The sequence below is a fragment of the Astyanax mexicanus genome, chromosome 3 (genome assembly GCF_023375975.1).
Source record: "Astyanax mexicanus isolate ESR-SI-001 chromosome 3, AstMex3_surface, whole genome shotgun sequence".
NCBI lineage: Eukaryota > Metazoa > Chordata > Actinopteri > Characiformes > Acestrorhamphidae > Astyanax > Astyanax mexicanus.
Window position 1 is genome coordinate 17,053,184 of NC_064410.1, and position 18,486 is coordinate 17,071,669.

General features: G+C 38.5%; 1 protein-coding gene across 1 annotated transcript; it reads right to left on the minus strand.

Annotated features, from left to right (window-relative positions):
- Positions 1–788: 788 nt before the first annotated feature.
- LOC125799371 (uncharacterized) lies at positions 789–18,279 on the minus strand. Its single transcript, XM_049475916.1, has 5 exons — positions 18,203–18,279; positions 3,254–3,336; positions 3,132–3,167; positions 2,814–3,047; positions 789–2,727 (listed from the first exon to the last, which is right to left on the minus strand). The coding sequence occupies exons 1-5, from the start codon at positions 18,277–18,279 to the stop codon at positions 2,039–2,041; spliced, it is 1,119 nt and encodes a 372-aa protein (XP_049331873.1). The 3' UTR covers positions 789–2,038.
- Positions 18,280–18,486: the final 207 nt, after the last annotated feature.

The window sequence follows — 18,486 nt, forward strand, 5'->3', positions numbered from 1 at the left end:
GTTGTCAAACCCCGCAGCGTTGTGTGCCAACCATGTGTACCCCTTATATTTGGGTCGTCTAAACTCTTTGATGAGTTGTTCTACACAATCAGGACCCTCAGCCGTGAACTCTCTACCATCAAATGTGATTGCACAGACAAAATTTGCTTCATGCTTGCCGTTTTCAAACCGAGTCTCAAAATCAAAAAATATGTATGAACTACTTGGTTCTTTTAATTTGATTGGTTGTATGTAACATTCGTGTGTGGTGTCTGATATCAATTCCTCCTGACAGTGAAAACAACGCCCTGAGAAACACTTGTGTGGTTTTGGCTTTGCTAAACAAATATTATAGCGACGACCGCATTTTTTACAGAATTTGGTCAGATCACACGGGGCGGCCATCAAACCTGTAGTCGGCTGTTGTTTCTGTTCCTTATGCTTGTCATAACAGTACTCAGACTTACAATAGCGCAAACAATCGTCACAGTATTTGGGTCGGCGGTTTTTCTTGTGGCAGGAGACATCATGACACACATCACAGCTGTATTTACAGCTGTGATCTCTGGCACTAGTGTAACCCTTATAGCAAAACACGCAAACATACGGTGTGCCAATGAACGCTTTCAAATTTTTGATCATGTAATAATGGTTGTCGTGAAGATACAGAAACACAGTCTTTGGGTGTGGTTTGTCTTTTGTTTGATATTTCTCTAGATCGCCAGAACAGCCTTTGTGGAAAACAACTACTTTAACGCCGTACTTGTATTCAAAACTACTGATGTCATTAAAACCGACTTTATGGTCACTCGTGTAGCCAACATCTGTCTGAATCTGTTCTGCTATGGTTTCTAATGCATTGTGTGGCGTAGATGGATTTAAAAAATGTGCGATACAGATTGCAAAACACAGTTTGTTTGAGGTGTTTGTTGGACAAAAAAGGTTCATTCTGTTCCGGTCAATCACCTGATTGTGTGCAAGGTCACGCACCCTACTTCGCACACCTCCATTTTTAACCATGGCTATCGAGACAGTCAACACCAAACTATTGTCTGTTTTAATACTATTGTTACTTTGCACAACCCTTTCAATAGCATCCAAAAACCTGTTCACATTATAACCATCTCTGGAAGACAACACAGCGTTCACATCAGATGTTAAACTATGGCCTCTAAGGGTAATGTCAATAACACCGCCATCACCAGCCAACACTCTGGAGAATGACACTATTTGCGATAACACATTGTGCACATAAGTAGCGTACGAACCCATGTCTGTAGATGGCGCATGACGTAAATTCAACGACCTGTGTAACACAATACTATTAAACCGCGATCTCGGAACTATAGTGTAATCACCCACAACGCCACCATTTCTCACTAAGCCCGCAATATCGCTGTCAGATAAACCAAAGTTGGATGCTGTCGGATCGAGTGGCGGATGTCTATTTTCATGTGTACCACCACCTGTCTGATCTGTATGAATAGTTTGTGTATCCCTCTCTACAGATTCTAAAACAAGGTTGACATTGTCCTGTAGAAAAGACAACTGCTCACTGTGCGACATCTGTTCCAATACATCTGTCTGCCAACTATCACTAAACCTACAACGCTTTGATGGCGGGGCCTGTGTGGTACGATTTCTAAACAAGTCAACATCTGCATTACCCTGTGTGAATGTTACTTGTCGGTTATTACTTGGACCGTTAATAGGTGTATCATACGTATTACTTAGATACCGCATTTGTTCGTCAATGGTTAAATGATTAGACAAAACATAATGGTTGCCAAAGTGTTGTGTATCAATGTTTTGCTGAACATTAGGGTTAACATTCGCCTCATACATTTCGCTTAGACGCTGCAATTGTTCATCAATAGACAACTGGTTCAATGAATCATATTCATCTCTAACACACGGGTTGTTGTCTGACCCCCAAAATCTTTTAGATGCCATATTTGTCTGATTGTTTGTTTTAGATGTAAATATACATTGAAAATATGTGAAAATGATGACTTCTGTAACAATGTGGAAAAACACTAGCCTCTAACTATTGGCAACACTAAACACGAGAGGATGGCCCCGCAATAGGCAGAAATGGCGATAATTTTATCTCTAACGCCTTTTGCATTTTAAACATTATTTGTATTAAAGATTTGAATTGATCTTTTGACACATTACCAGACATATCAAATTTTCTAAATTCATCCAGATATATATTTAGTTGTTTGTGTATCTCTTGAATACCTTTTTCATGTCTACGGTTAATGGCAGATTGTCTACGTAGCTCAATTAAATTGTTCAAATTTTCTTGAGATATCTTTGCATTTAACTGTGACAACCTTTCGTTGTCTTGGGAAGATTTAATACAAGCTTCTGTTAGTTTTCTGTTTGATTCTGTGATTGTTTTGTTATCTAGCAATATTTTTCTGTTTTCTTCAGAAATCTGTCTTAGAACAGTTAAAACCTCGCCAATACTGTTTAAATCACCATCGGGTCCTACCTGATCTTGATGCTCATGCTCTTGGTTTGATCGTAACTCATTTGCGTCAGTGTCTCTGTGTTTGTCCGAAGCGTTTATTCCAACATTCGGTGGTGCGGCAGCAACAGTTTTTTCGACTGGTTCGCTGAAACTGTTCTGATCCCAGATGTCCGTCAAATCCTCCGACCATTCGTCCTTGTTTAAAACATCCTGGACATCATTGTGCAACACACTTTCTCCATTCGTAGACTGTCCAGCATTGTTCAAATCTGTGAATAGAGCCCATTACATATGAGTCGCTAATCTTAAAGACAAAAGACAAATTGAAATATAGAGTATGTCGAAATGTATTTACCTGTATCTAACAGTATGCAGCTGTCTTCCAGCCTGATGCGTTTTCTGCTTGAAGATGGTCCCCTGTTGCAACGTTTACCAAGCAACACCTCCGGACTGCTCGTTAAGTTTGGCTTAAAGGCTCTCCTGTATCCGCTGTTGTTGGTTATATCCTGTAGTTGAGGATTTTTTGGCTGTTTGTACAAATTGTCGAATCCGGGTGGCGTGATACTATCCACTAAGCGTTTTAGACCTGCTATAGAAATAATATAAGTAACTATCAAGCAACAAACAACACAAATTAGAAAATTAGAAAAAATTGAAAATTAGAAATACTTACCAAGAGGGTCCACATGCGCCGATGTGTTCACAGACTCTGTGGAAATGTAAGAAATGTTTCTAGTGAATGTCTAGATCTAAACAAAAAGAATAAAAAGACATATATAATTTATACACACATACCCTCACAAAGTTGAGATAAACCTTCAATATTTTGAATGGCTTGGATTGTTTGCAGCTCACAGGTTCCTAGACCAAGAAAATACCTGTTAAGAAGAATATATTTGTAACACTTTTAAATGACAAACAACAGAATGTATGTAAAACTTTGTTGTAAAAGTCATGCTTACCAAGAAAGCTTGCGTCCATCGTGGTTTTTTCAGGCTAGCGTCTGAATGGGGCACCTCCAACAGAGTTGTGAGCCATCTATATACAAGGCCACGTAGACCACTCCTACCGTTATTAACATATTTAAAACATTTAGCCTGTGATTGGTGTAGCTTTTGAAACGTAACTACCATGTAAATAGGTTTAGTAGATACAGATTCTTAAAATTGTTAAACTGAAAATTTGATTATTTTATTCACAGGTTTAGAATGTATACTTAAGAGATTACATTAAACATGTATCTTACTTTTTTAATGTGTTTAGGTAAAAGTGTGTTGTTTTACACAAATAACAATCCAAACATTTAACATCAACCACATTTAAAACATAACAAGCTGAAAATGTAGACCTTAAAAAAAACAAAAAAAAACATCTTAATGTGGATAGACTAAAACTAAAAGGATTCCACACATTTACTTTACATTTAAAACATAATGTTCTGAAATGTATGCCTTAAAGACATCTCAAAATGAACAGACTAAACGTAAAAGACCAGCGTAGATTGGTTGGGTGGTAAATGTGACCACACAATAGCTTTAAAAAACATTTAACAGTCCGATCATTTACAATGATTTAATTGACACCCATAATATAAAACATATATTTTAAATGTCTTCAAATTAAACAAAACTTAAAGTCTCACACACCAAACCACAAGATCTGATACACAGTAGACAGCACGGCTACAGCGTTGCTTTGCATACAATTAACACTGATGGGGGCTCTTATCAAACAACTGTGAGATAATTTACATAGTGATGGCTGGTGTTTGTTTAGGGGTGCCTGTGTAGGTCGTAAAACAAGTTACATCCTGGTGGGTGTGAGGTGACGTCTGCGGCAGAAGACAAGGGTGGGGGGGTGCTGGTGGGTAATAAACATATCAGCCTGTCAATCAGACATGTCCCAAGCCTTGTCAGTCAGCATGCCATAAAGTAAATCATAAATCAAAAGATCATAAATCAAGTCATAAATCAGGGGTCATAAATCAAATTGTGATAGGTAGTGTATGGTAATTACTACTTTTGTCTCATCTGACCACAGTACCTTCTTCCAGTTACTCTCAGAACTATCCAGGTTTAATTGGCAAACTTCAGATGGGCCTGTACATGTGCCTTCCTGAGCAGGGAGACCTTGTGGGCCCTGCAGGACTTTAAGTCAAAGTCAAAGTGGTTTTTATTGTCATTTCAGCTATATACAGAGTACACAGTGAAACGAAACAACGTTCCTCCAAGGACCATGGTGCACATAAACACAGTGTAGACAAAACAATAAGTGCAACAGTACAAAAGTGCAGACAGACAATACAACACAATACAGACAAAGAATAATAAATAACAAGACAGTGTGCAAATTATGCAGTGTGCAAAAAGGTACCAGGTGAGGTAGTAATTACCTCTGTTTCACAGTGTGCAATAGAGTCCAGTGAGGTAGTAGGGTTTTTAGTGATTTCCATTTTCTGGGGTAAGTGGGGTAAGAGTGTGTGTGCATGTACAGAAAAAACATCAGTTCAGTCTCTGCAGTTGAGGAGTCTGATGGCTTGGGGTAGAAGCTGTTGCAGAATCTGGTCGTGCTGGACCGGATGCTGCGGTACCTTCTTCCCGAAGGCAGGAGGGAGAACAGTTTGTGTGAGGGATGGGTGGGGTCATTCACAATGCTGGTTGCTTTGCGGATGCTGCGGGTGGTGTAAATGTCCGTGATGGAGGGGAGAGAGACGCCGATGATCCTCTCAGCTGTCCTCACAATGCGCTGGAGGGTCTTGCGGTCAGAGACGGTGCAGGTCCCAAACCAGGCAGTGATGCAGCTGCTCAGGATGCTCTCAATGGTCCCTCTATAGAAGAGTGTGAGGATGGGTGGAGGGAGACGGGCCTTTCTCAGCTTCCGGAGGAAGTAGAGACGCTGCTGGGCTTTCTTGGCTGTAGAGCTGGTGTTCAGGGTCCAGGTGAGGTTATCTGCTAAGTGGACACCAAGGAACTTGGTGCTCTTAACAATCTCCACAGAGGACCCGTCGATGTTGAGTGGAGAGTGGGTGTGTTGTGCTCTCCTGAAGTCAACAACCATTTCCTTTGTCTTGTCCACATTCAGGTGAAGGTTGTTGACTGTACACCAGTCTGTCAGCCGCTGCACCTCCTCTCTATATGCTGACTCGTCGCCTTTGGTGATGAGACCCAGCACGGTTGTATCATCGGCGAACTTGATAAAGCTGTTAGAACTGTGTTTTGCAGCACAGTCATGAGTCAGCAGGGTGAACAGCAGAGGACTCAGGACACTGCCCTGGGGGGCCCCAGTGTTGGAGCTGGAGGTGCTGCCCCCGAACCGGACTGACTGGGGTCTCCCCGTCAGAAAGTCCAGGATGCAGTTGCAGAGGGGGGTGTTACATTACGACGTAATATGATACCAATGGTTTTGTTGGTGACTGTGGTCCCAGCTGCCTTAAAATCATTAACAAGTTCCCCACATGAAGTTTTAGGCTGATGTCTCACCTTCCTCATGATCAAGGATATGCCACGATGTGAGATTTTGCATTGAGCCCCAGATCAATGTTGAATGACAATTATTTTCTTACTATTACACCAACAGTTGTCTCCTTCACACCCAACATCTTATTAATGTTTTAGCCCATTTCAGCCTTGTGCAGGTCTATGATCTTGTTCCTGACATTCTTTGGTCTTGCCCATTTTGTAAAGGTTAGAGTTTGACTGATTAATTGAGTCTGTGTTCAGGAGTCTTTCATACAGGTGACAATTTAAGACAGCAGGATGGTAGGGGATCAAATACCTACTTCTCTCTGCAAAATGCAAAAAAGTGTATATCATTTATACAATATGATTTTGTGGATTTTATTTTTGATATTTTATCTCTCACTTTTAAAATTCACCTACCCTTAAAATAATAGACTGTTCATGTCTTTGTCAGTGGACAAACTTACAAAATCAGCAAGGGATCAAATAATGATTTTCTTCACTTTACACATTAACTACAACTAAGACACACTTAACACATAATAACACATAATAACTTAATAACATTTCTTTTATAATGTTACACAAAGGTTGCATTTTTCCTTTCTTACCCTCAACTCACTATTAGTGTGGACTCTAACAGAGCTGCATTCCCTTAAGTATTTAGTTATATATTGTGCAATGGTTGAGTGCCTTGCTGCAGTGTGTAAACTGTGAGTGCAAGTTGCCATATTCTGTACTGCAATGTGTGAATTTTTGATGGCTCAGAACTGCAAAGCAGAAACACCAATGAAGTTCTGTAGAATTATAGATAATAATTTCACTGCAAGTAAAATTATTATCTATAATTCTACAGAACTTCATTGGTAACCAAACATTTAAAAACAAATGGTTATATTAAACAATGATTACAGTATTATAATGTATTTATGTAGCTGATGTGTATTCAGCACCATAAAGTCACTCCCAGCATCAGAAAAAAATGCCAAAAAGCTGATCCTTCCCAAGTGATCTGTGTGTATCTCAACTATTGACTTAATCAGCTAAAGTGATCCTCAATTCCTGTAGTGTGTAATTCCATTTTGTTTGCAGATACAGTGGGTGACTGGTGGGTAAGGGTGATAGAGAGTGTACAGTAGGATCACATGCAGTCCTCAATACCCGAGTTTAGGAGTTGTTATGGAAACTGTAGAGCAGACGGTTTAACTAAGGAGCATCAGTTTACCCTTCTCTCTTCTGTCCGTTCAGAGCTAAGGCCTGCATGATCCGTGTCAAAGACGAAGACCTGCAGCAAGTGACAACAGCCCGCTCTAGGTCAGATTAACCTGTGTGTGAGCATGCCTCATTAGGAGCGCGGTCACGGCTACACATTCAGAGTGTAAGTGTGTATCTGGAAACTCACACCAGCTGTAAGTCATTTTAAACAGGTGAGCTAATTTCAGTCCTGAGGGCACCTCAGAGAAAACAACCAAAACACAATGATCTTATTCCACTGTCACATCATTCCACTTACTTTACAAATTAAAGCTGGAAACAAGCAGACAAATAACCTGACAGTAGAATAAAACCACATAAGTGTTTTTATTAGAGATGAACAGATTAGTGTTTTTGGGAATACTGATCATCTTTCTGCTCAATTGGCTGATCAGCGATACAGATAAAGGGCACATTTACCTTTCTGGGCAAACTTGCTCATTTTTTTTATTTTAAACAAATGAGAACTTTAAGTGTACTGTAAATGATCAGGGAGGACCCAAACTCCTTTGTTTAAAATCACCTACATTACGTGCTTAATATATACAGTGGTTTGAAAAATATTTGCGCCCCTACAAATTTCTTTTTTTATATATTTTTTTCATTCTTACATTTTTTTAATTATCAAACAAACTTTAATATCAGACAAATATAACTTGATCAAATATATATAAAAAAACACTTTTTTAAATGATGGCTTTCTTTATTAGGGGAAAAAAACTATCCAAACCAATCTAGCCCTTTGTGAAAAACTGTTTGACATCCCCCCGTTCATATTCACTAACCACAACAGGGCCTGATTACTGTCAGACTTGTAGAATAAAAATAATTTTTAAATAGAACCTGTCTTACAACATGAAGCAGCCAAACGATCTCAAAAAGCAATGCATTATGCAGCAATCTGAAGAAATTCAGATGAGAAATTGAAGTAATTGATCATCTATCATCTAAGGTCACAAAGTCATTTGTAAGACTTTGGGACTACAGCGGACCGCAGTGAGAGTTATTATTCACAAAAAGAGAAAATGGAACGCTGGAGAACCTTCCCAGGAGTGGCAGGTCGACTGAAACAATTCCAAAAGGGCATGGACCACTCATCCAGGAGGTCACTAAATAACCCAGAACAACATTTAAAGAACTGCAGGTCTCAAAAAGCATCCTGATGATATTTACCTGATGAAGTAAATATTCTTTAGATTAACGTGACTAAAGAGGAGCTTTTTGGAAGGTGTGTCCCGTTACATCTGGCATAAAACTAACACATAATTTCAGAAAAAGAGCAGCATACTGAATGTAAAACATGGTGGTGGTAGTGTGATGGTGTGGGGCTCCTTTGCTGCTTCAGGGTCTGGACAACTTGCTGTAAGAGATGGAAGCAGGAATTCTCCTGTTTACCAGACAATCCTGAAGGAGAATATCTGGCCATCAGTTTGTGACCTCTAGCTCAGGCCAAAAGACTCTTTTTCACTGCAGAGAAAGGTTTATTATTTTATTTGGGAAAACCATTTAACCATTTACATTGGTGGGTGTAAAGAGAAAAAGTTCAGGTAGGATTGGCTTTTAACTTCTTTTAACTGTTTTAACTTTTGACAGTAGCATCTGTACGCAGACCAATTTGCCAGTGTTGTATAGATCCATGGTCCATGGTAAACTTTAGCCTCCGGAGAGATTTATTGTCTTTCCCACTACCATGACTCTTCGTAGCCAGCCATAGCTTACAGCTATCATGTTTCGCTCTTTGTGGCCAGATAGCTGTATCATCTTTCCAGCAATGCATCGGCCTGCAGCCCCATACAAGCTAAAGCCCCATAATCCCGGCCTAGTGATGCTACCATTAAAATCCAATTTATCCCATTCTCTCTTTTTAAATGTCATGGTGGTCTTCGATTAGTGTGTTTTTTACACTAATCCATTGATTGACCAAAACAAATTCTTTATTTTGTTTTTACTTTGTGTGCTACAGTTTCTGAAGGCTTTTCACTGCATGAAGAATACATGAAGAAAAGGATTCCAGAAGAAAGCCAATCTGTGTTTCTCTTCACCCGACCTACTGTCTTCTTCAAACATCACATAAATTTTACCAACTGAGAGCGACGCAGAACAAAAACAACATCATCAGCAGCAGCAACAGTGCAACAGGAGCCACAATAATTAGCCGGGAGGTAATTGCTGAAGAGCGGCTGAACAGGCTGGGAGAATAAACTGAGCTCTCCTCATTCTCCCGCTTTCCGTCTCCCTCACTCTCCCAGCACCTTTTCACAGAAAAAGCCCAGGTTCCGACAGGTGCTGCTGAATATTCATCACCTGAACAGCTTACCTGTTTCTAATCACTCAGAATGTGCCTTTACTCCCAATCTGTCAATCATTCTGCTACAATGGTTATGGAAATGCGCATTGCTGCCACAGATGGAGTGTTTGTTCACCTGAACCCTGCTGAGGGTCAGGGACGGTTGCAGAGTGGGAGTGTGGGAGTGGGTTCAGAATTTTGAAAGTGGCATTGGCACAGTCATGAACTCATCTTCATGCTATACAATAAAATAGAAATGTTCCTTACATTTTAAATATAAAGAATATTAAGAATTTAAAAGGCTCACTTGATGAGACTATCTACATTTTTTTTCATGCATCATTGAACAAAATAAATCGAAATGTGTATAAAAAGTAAAGTAAAGCCAGCCTAAATTATGCGGACTTGCAGATGCATAACTGATTACAGTTTTTTAAAATAAAAAAATCCTCACTTTTCTTTCTTTGACCATCAATACATATTGAGTTGGTCATCAGACACTTTAGTAAATGACTTGCAGCTGAATTTAATTTAATATTGTGTAAAATGTTTAGTCATTAATACATAACTTAGCACAAAGTGTCTGTAAAAGCATCTGACAGCATAATAGCACCACATGATCAATAATAATATTAAAAGTTACAATAGTAATAATAGTAATTAGCCAGATAACTATCTGACAGATGGACTACAACTCCATGTACTGGAAACGTTCTGTTCCAGCCACAACTATCAATCACTTTAAGTGTAGCCCCGTCTTTCTATGATAATATAGCATAATGAGGTTTATACACTGATTTCTGGGGGAAAGAAAAATGTGGGAATATCAGCGTAATATCAACTGTTGGGATCAGACACTGAAGATGGAAAGACAGTTTTAAGGAAAGAAATCATATATAAAAGGGTCTGTTTTGTCATTGAAACCTATGGGGATGGGTGGAGCTAAATATCATACTGCAGCCAGCCAGTAGAGGTACTAGAGCAGTATCGGCTTCAGTTATTTACAGTACGGTGCAAAAGTTTTAGCCATCAAAGCAAATTACACTAATCCATTTATCTCAGCAATATGAGTTTTTTACCTAAAAAAACACATATGATTTAAACAGCAAATAAACATACATACAGTAAAACGTATCAAGGAATTCTCATTTTTAACTAAGTCTGTTATATTCTGTGAGCCGAGCTGAAGAACAAAGTGTAGTTCCAGATTTTTCCTGGATGCTCCTCAGCCAGCATGTGTATATTATGTTCAGTTTCCTTAGCAGCTCACCTGATTTACCAAATTTACCAATTTACCAAACCAGGTATTGATATGATGAGAAATAACTCCATTAAACTCAGATGAGGAAAGATTATGAAATGTTTTAAGGAACACAGTGATCTAAAAGCACCACTTTTTGTAAAATTGCTGTTTGTATTTATTGCAATGCTGATGTTTTACTGAGCTAATAAACACTTAATTCACAGAAGACACCTATCCTTTACTGAAATTTCCACAGGTGCCAAAACATTTGCACACTACTGTACATTCAAATGCTGTACCAGTCTGATCTAAAAAACTTAATCCAGAGAATCCAAAATGTGTGTGGAGTGTGTTTGTGCTCCAGGAGCTGATGGAGAACAGCATAGACTCTTCCCTTCACACCTCGTTAGCCCTGTTTCCTCTCTGACCTTCAGTGACATACACACAGACACACACACACACACACACACACACACAGATGTACAGTCATGTTCATAGGCTACACATGCATATATGCATGCATTCCTTTTTGAACCTGCTGACACCAGTGCTTTTGTCATGCAGACAGTCTGTCTGTATAGAGTGAGTGAGTGTGTGTGTGTGTGTGGGAGTGTGTGTGTGTGTGGGAGTGTGTGTGTGTGGTTTTGCTTATGTTTTATGAAGCTTGTTTTCTTTTTTTTTCTGGTCACACACAAACACACACACACACACACATCTGTACATCTGTATTAGCATTGGGTGCTACTTAGGGTTGTCAACTTTTCGAAAATGAACTAAGGGACGGGGGAGGGGAGGTTGTGTTCGGATGGGTTTGGGCGATGCTGTGGATGGGTAAAAAAAACACAAAAGCTCATTCAAGTATATTTACAGTAGTGAAAATTATTTTTCAATGGCATTCAAGGGGTTTCTTTTAACAGTGCAAAACAGCATATATTTGGAATAGAACCACATTTTTTAAAAGAATTTGTTCAAAAAGGTAGAATGCAAATAAAATGTTCTCTACAAAGTTTTATGCTCCAAAGCAAATTACACTAATCCATTTATCTCAGCAATATGGGTGTTTTTACCTGAAAAAAGCACCACATATGATTTGAACAGATTCAAATAAACATTCATACAGTAAAACGTAACAAGGAATTCTCATTTTAACTAAGTATAGTATATCCTGTGAGCCAAGCTGAAGAACAAAGTGTAGTTCCAGATTTCTCCTGGATGCATGTGTATATTATGTTCAGTTCCCTCAGCAGCTCACCTGATTTACCAAATTGACCAATTTAACAAACCAGTTGTTGATATAATGAGAAATAATTCTATTAAACTCAGATAAGGGGCCCTATTGTAGCGATCTATGGCGCACTAGGTCATTGGTCCAGCTGGATTTAGGGGCGTGTCCTGTGTCTTTGGTATCCTGAGAGCACGAAAAATATGCAAAAATAAATTTTTGTTCAGTCGAAATGTTTTTTTTCTTTAAATTTTTTATTTTTAAAACTTCTAAAAATTTGTGTGAGAATAACCAACTGTTAAAATTCTCAAACAGCAGAATGCCTATATCTGCTACATTAAGCTACAGTTATTAAGTCTGTTTACTGAACATAAATATAAATCATTATAACTGTCAGAAATAAATACTAATAATAACTTATAGTTACTTTACTTTTTTTATGTATATTTAATTAAAAACAGTGCTTTTTGTAAATTTGCTGTTTGTATTTATTGTAATTGTAGTGTTTTACTGAGATAATAAACACTTACTATACAGATAAGATGGAAATGTGTTGTTCAACAAAGGTCAGGTCAGACTGAATGGAGCTGACAGAACACTGAGGCTGCAGCGTGCCCAGGATCACCTAAACTGGACAGTTGGAGAAATGTAGTCTGGTCTAATGAATCTTGATCTCAGTTTCTGCATTCTGGTGTATTTTTAACAAGTTGTGAAATACCTAAAATTACCAACACAAGTGATTTAATTAAATAATTGGTTTAGACTGTTTAATCATGATATACTTGCTGATAAAATGCTTAACTCCCCAAAAAAATTCTCAATGTTTTAATCTTTCTGATATGATTTCATTCTTTCTGATAATGTGAATTCCTGACTGAGAGACCACAATCAGTTAGGATTAGAAACAACTCCTCCGGCACCACCATACTGAGCACCGGCGCCCCGCAGGGCTGTGTGCTCAGTCCACTGCTGTTCACTCTGCTGACTCATGACTGTACTGCAAAGTACAGCTCAAACCACATCATCAAGTTCCCTGATGACACAACTGTAGTTGGCCTCATCAGCAAGAACGACGAGTCAGCATACAGAGAGGAGGTGCAGTGGCTGACGGACTGGTGCAGAACCAACAACCTCTCTAAATGTGGATAAAACCAAGGAGATGGTTGTTGATTTTGTTCTAGTTGCTAGGCTAGTGTGGTGGCCTCTATTATCTGTTTTTTATTCATTATTTGTATGCTTTTTACAGAGATTTGTGATTAATCAAAATGGCAATGTATATTCTTTATGGTAAAAAGAAGTTTAAATAAACCAGAGAGGCATTTGTCATGGTTTCTATCTCATGCTTTCAAACCAGTTTTTCAGTGATATTATCTGTTTATTTTATTCTGTACTGCAGTGCTGGACTATGGCGACATTATTTATAAACATGCTCCCCCTAGCTCCCTCAGATTACTGGACCCAGTGTATCACTCTGCACTGGGGTTCATTACTGGAGATCCATACAGAACTCATCACTGTGAGCTCTACACAAAAGTTGATTGGCCATCTTTAACGATAAGAAGGGAAACACACTGGTTGATTTTTATTTGTAAGACACTCTCCGGTCATTTGCCAGAATACATTACTTAATTGATAAATGTAATAAACAGTAATTATCTGACCGCTCTAGTGATTGGATCAGCTGCCGGGTTCCTAGAGTTTTAACTGAACTGGGAAAATCTGCTTTTAGCTACAGTGCACCAGTGAACTGGAATTCACTACAGGACACTCTAAAACTCAGCTCTCTGGTGTCACTAAATCATTTAAAACTTTTAATATCTAACCACCTTCAGACAGCCTGTTCCTGTTTTACTTAATCTTATTTATTCTTTTTATTTTTTTTTGTTCTTCTTTTAGTTTTTTTTATTTCCTTTTTATTTGTTTCCTTATTTATTATTATTATTATTATTATTATTTTAAATCGTTTTGTATTATTGCTTTTTAAATTATCTTTATTTTCTTTTATTTTTCCTATTATTTTTATTATTATTATTGCTTACTTTTGTTTTGTTTATTTATTTATTTGTATTTTTATTGTATTATGTAAAAGTTAGTCTTTGCTAATTTTAACTCATTTTTGTTGTATTAATCTTATTTTCTTTTTATCTTAATTTTTTATTAATTAAAATTATATTTTATTTTATTCTAATTCTATTTTTATTGTTTATCTATTTTTTTATATTTTATTTACTGTTATTTTAAAATAATTAAATTTAGCTATTATTTTCTGTATATGTTTCTGTAAATGCTCAGCTACATTGAAAATGAAAAAAAAAAATAATAATAATAATAATAAATAAAATAAATAAATAAATAAATAAAAATAAAGTATTAATTGTCCTCCGAAGAGGGGGGTGGTGGTTGGGCCAAAAAAAAAAAAAAAAAAGAAAAAAAAGAAAAGAAAATGAGGGTCGCCCTCAATGTACATCTGAGTCAAAATAAAGGTTGATTGATTGTTTATGGGTCTCAAGCCTGGAACTTGTAACACATGCACATTTCATTGTACTGTATCGGTAGTGTATTGCACTGTCCTGTCTGTTAAACTGTCTTGTCTGTTATATTCAATATAGTCTTATAGTTTTATGATGCACTTTTGTTACACTTTTTGCACTTTATGTTTAAAGTTTATGTCAATTGTATTGTTGTTCCATGTTGCACCATAGTTCTGGAGGACTGTAATTTTTTTTACTGTGTACCTGTACTCAGATGCAATGAGAATATAAGCCACCTGACTTAAGTTGACGTGAATACCAGCAGGTGGTGCTCTGTGCACTGTAATAGGTGTAGCTGATGCTAGTAGCCTACAGAAGTATTCTGGTCTCTTACTGCAATTTTAAATTACAACAGGGAATTAAACATTTCATCAGAGTGGACAGGCCTCATTCTTGCTATTAAAGTCCCATCGAAAACAAGTCAGTGGTAGATTTTTATGTCATCATCACTGAATTTGGATGAAATGATAACTAACAGTAAGCAAGCTGATAGATCTCCTAACACTGACTTGCCAGCTAACTGTACTAACATTTCCTCTAGAAAAAATGTGGGGAAATCCTGAATTTCTTTCATCAAGCCAGTATACACTACTGTTGCTTATGGTAAAGTTAAAGCTTACTTTAGTATTTCACTGACCATTTACTTCAGTGTGTGTGTGTGCATACGTGCGTGTGTATTACGTGTTGAGATAACCTGAAAAAAATCTTTAGCACACGGTAGACTTAATAGCTCTCTTGATGGTAACAGTGCAGCAGCACATATCCAACTTATAACACTGCCACCACCATGCTTCACAGTTGGTATCGTGTTCTTTACTACACACACACACACACACACACACACACACACACACACACACACACACACACACACACAGTCCACAGCAATCCCACTGTCTATCCTCTTCACTTCACAAAATTCAATTAAAAAGAGAGATTGGCAATTAGAGGAGTGTTATGATCCTGTAACAATGATCTAATCTGTGATTCATGGGCTGGAGATACCGCAGGGGGTGGTGCCTCCACACACACACACCCACACACACTTATATACTCCTTGGAATTCACCTCCTTGTCAGCCAACCAGTCTGGCCTGTGGCAAGAACACAGCACTTTGTTCAGGTTCTCTCTCTCTCTCTCTCTCTCTTTCTCTCTCACACACACTTTTTTTTACATACATTTACACACAAGTGATTTCTAGTATGTATTAGTAAAATGTGTGAACCCCCTGACACGTGCACACTGTGGGGACAGCTGGGGGGCCTATCCCCCCCCCACCATAATTAAATGAACAGAACTCCATCTCATTAAAGGAGGCAAGCAGGAGAGAGATCATATTTCAGCCTCCGGCACCGACTCACATTGATGAGGGACAGCAAGGTTAACCTGAGGGATATATAAAAATCAACACCACAACACACTCTCTCTCTCTCTCTCTCTCTCTCTCTCTCTCTCTCTCTCTCTCTCTCACACACACACACACACACACACACACAGACACACACACACACACACACACACAGGAGTGACAATAAAGACTGACATGGGAGCCAAAAACTTTGGAATGTTGGAATGTAATACATTTTTATTTGTGTAAATGTAATGATGATATATTACAGTGATTAAAGTATTAGAGTAAAGAGTTTATTGAGGAAAACTGTGCTGTAATTGAAAGTAGGCTCTAGTTCACTGTTGGAGCCCCTAGCTTAGATACAAGATGAGATGCAGGTTCTGTATGACATCCTGCAGCACATTTACACACAAATGCTGCGTCTCAGCTGCTCCCATAAATGCTGGATTGGTGATAAATCTGGAGTCCGGACAGAACAAGGAAGTGTTCAAATCTGGTGGAGACATTCCTGGGAAACCCTTGCTGTGTGTGGGTGAGCATTATCCTGCTGAAAAATACCAGCTGGAAGTCCTGGCACAGGAGGCAACAACACAAGCTATTAGGGTTCCTCGTATCTCTACTAGGGGTGAATGAGTGTCGTATGTGATGCTCCCCAGATCATCAAGCTAGCAGTTGGGGCAGTGTGTTGCTTTACAGTAAAGGCATTTAGAATACACACACACAAACACAAATTCCTACTCACAAAGACTCTTATTGTTACTAAGAAATAATTTAGAATAATGCTTCATTACAGAATAGTTTATTCAAGTGTGATTTTTTTTTTACCATAAACAAGAGAATATGCTTCAGTAAACTTTTTATGTCTTATCAGATATATAATAACAAAAATGTTAGTGAAGTATATATAGCTTATATTTCCATAGGTGTAATATTTACCCTGGAATAATTCTGATCTTCACAAACAGTCATTTTAGAGCTGCTAATATTAGCGCTGGTAATGTTGCTAGACTAGTTGCTAAGCAGTCGCTAAGTTACCTACAGCTCAAACAGTGATTCTCCCATAAACTGAGGCTGCTAATCAGCTTACTGTACCACTGCTCGAATGGTCACCTGTTTATCCAATCAATGCACACACAGCCTGCACAGGTGTATGTCTGCTCCCTATATATATATATATATATATATATATATATATATATATATATATATATATATATATATATATATATCACCCAGAACATTGTTCCAAATATGAGTCATAACACAGCACCCCCACCACACACACACACACACACACACATCAGCCCACTCTCATCTCTCCTACCTCTTAATGAAGAGGAACTCCGAGATGACTCTCTGAGTGACCTTTACAGCTGAACTCACTGAAGAGCACACTTAACAGATAATGAGAGAGAGGGAGAAAGAAAGATAGAGGAGGAGAAAGAGAGAGAGAGAGAGAGGAGAGAGAGAGGAGGAGAGTGAGAAAGAGATAGAGAGAGGAGGAGAGTGAGAGGGAGAGAGAGGAGGAGAGTGAGAAAGAGATAGAGAGAGGAGGAGAGTGAGAGGGAGAGAGAGGAGGAGAGGGAGAAAGAGAGAGAGAGAGAGGAGGAGAGGGAGAGAGAGAGGAGGAGAGTGAGAAAGAGAGATAGGAGAAGAGTGAGGGGAAGAACCTGAGAGTGCGTAAGGGAGAGATGGAGAGAGAGATTAAATATACTGTGTTGTGTATATAACTTTTGTCTTCTGTCTGCTATTAGCTACTCAGTGCTTATTATAAAATGTTCAGTATATACTCTCAGAAAAAAAAAACTCTTTAAAGAAACTTAGATATGGACAGTGGTTCCACAGAACTGAACTGAGGTTTTTAAACATTAAAATATTTGACTTGCTATTGCAACCCTCAACACTATAGTTACACAAGTTCAGTATAATATAGACTACAAATGAATACACTGGGGCATGTCAACCACAGGGCAATAAATACACATCGATGTAAAGCAAAGAGGGAGAAGGATAAACACAGTAAGCAAATACTGTATATTGCCAATGGGAAAAGTGTGATACTATGAATTCATCCCCAAGCCCCAGAAATGCTCTCTCATTCCCCAAACCATCAGTTGCCAATGAAATTAGTTGTGAGTGTGGTCATGCTAGATCCTTTGTGCAAAAGCTTGACTGTAAATTAATTAGCTTGTCTTTATAGTAATAATAAATAAATTAAATAATACATTATTATGAAAAGTTTCCGAGAGACAAATCACAGCGCAGTTCCTCATCTCCTCAGAAACACTCATCCTCAGCCGCAGCAGGTCCAGCTTGTTACCCAGAGAGCGGACGTTAGAAAGGAAAAGTGACGGAATCGAGGGGTCGGTTTGCATTAGCTTTAGCCTGGCTAGCACACCAGTGTGTTTCCCCCTCTTCTGCCTGCTCTTGCACCGCCTCCTCCTGCCCTTTGTCTGCAGTGATCCGCTTCCCCATGCCGGAGCAAGGAGGAGCTGTAGCTCGCCCAGCGTAGCTCTGATATTGTTGTCCATAGTTGCTATTTTACTGACCAAACTGTTCTGCTATAACTCACACGCCCCACGCTTTTCATAGTTGGGTTCAGAACCGACATAAACCTGCTCAAAATAGGGTGTTCGCTAGGAGCGTGAGAATTATCGATGCTCCTTCTATTGAATTATACTA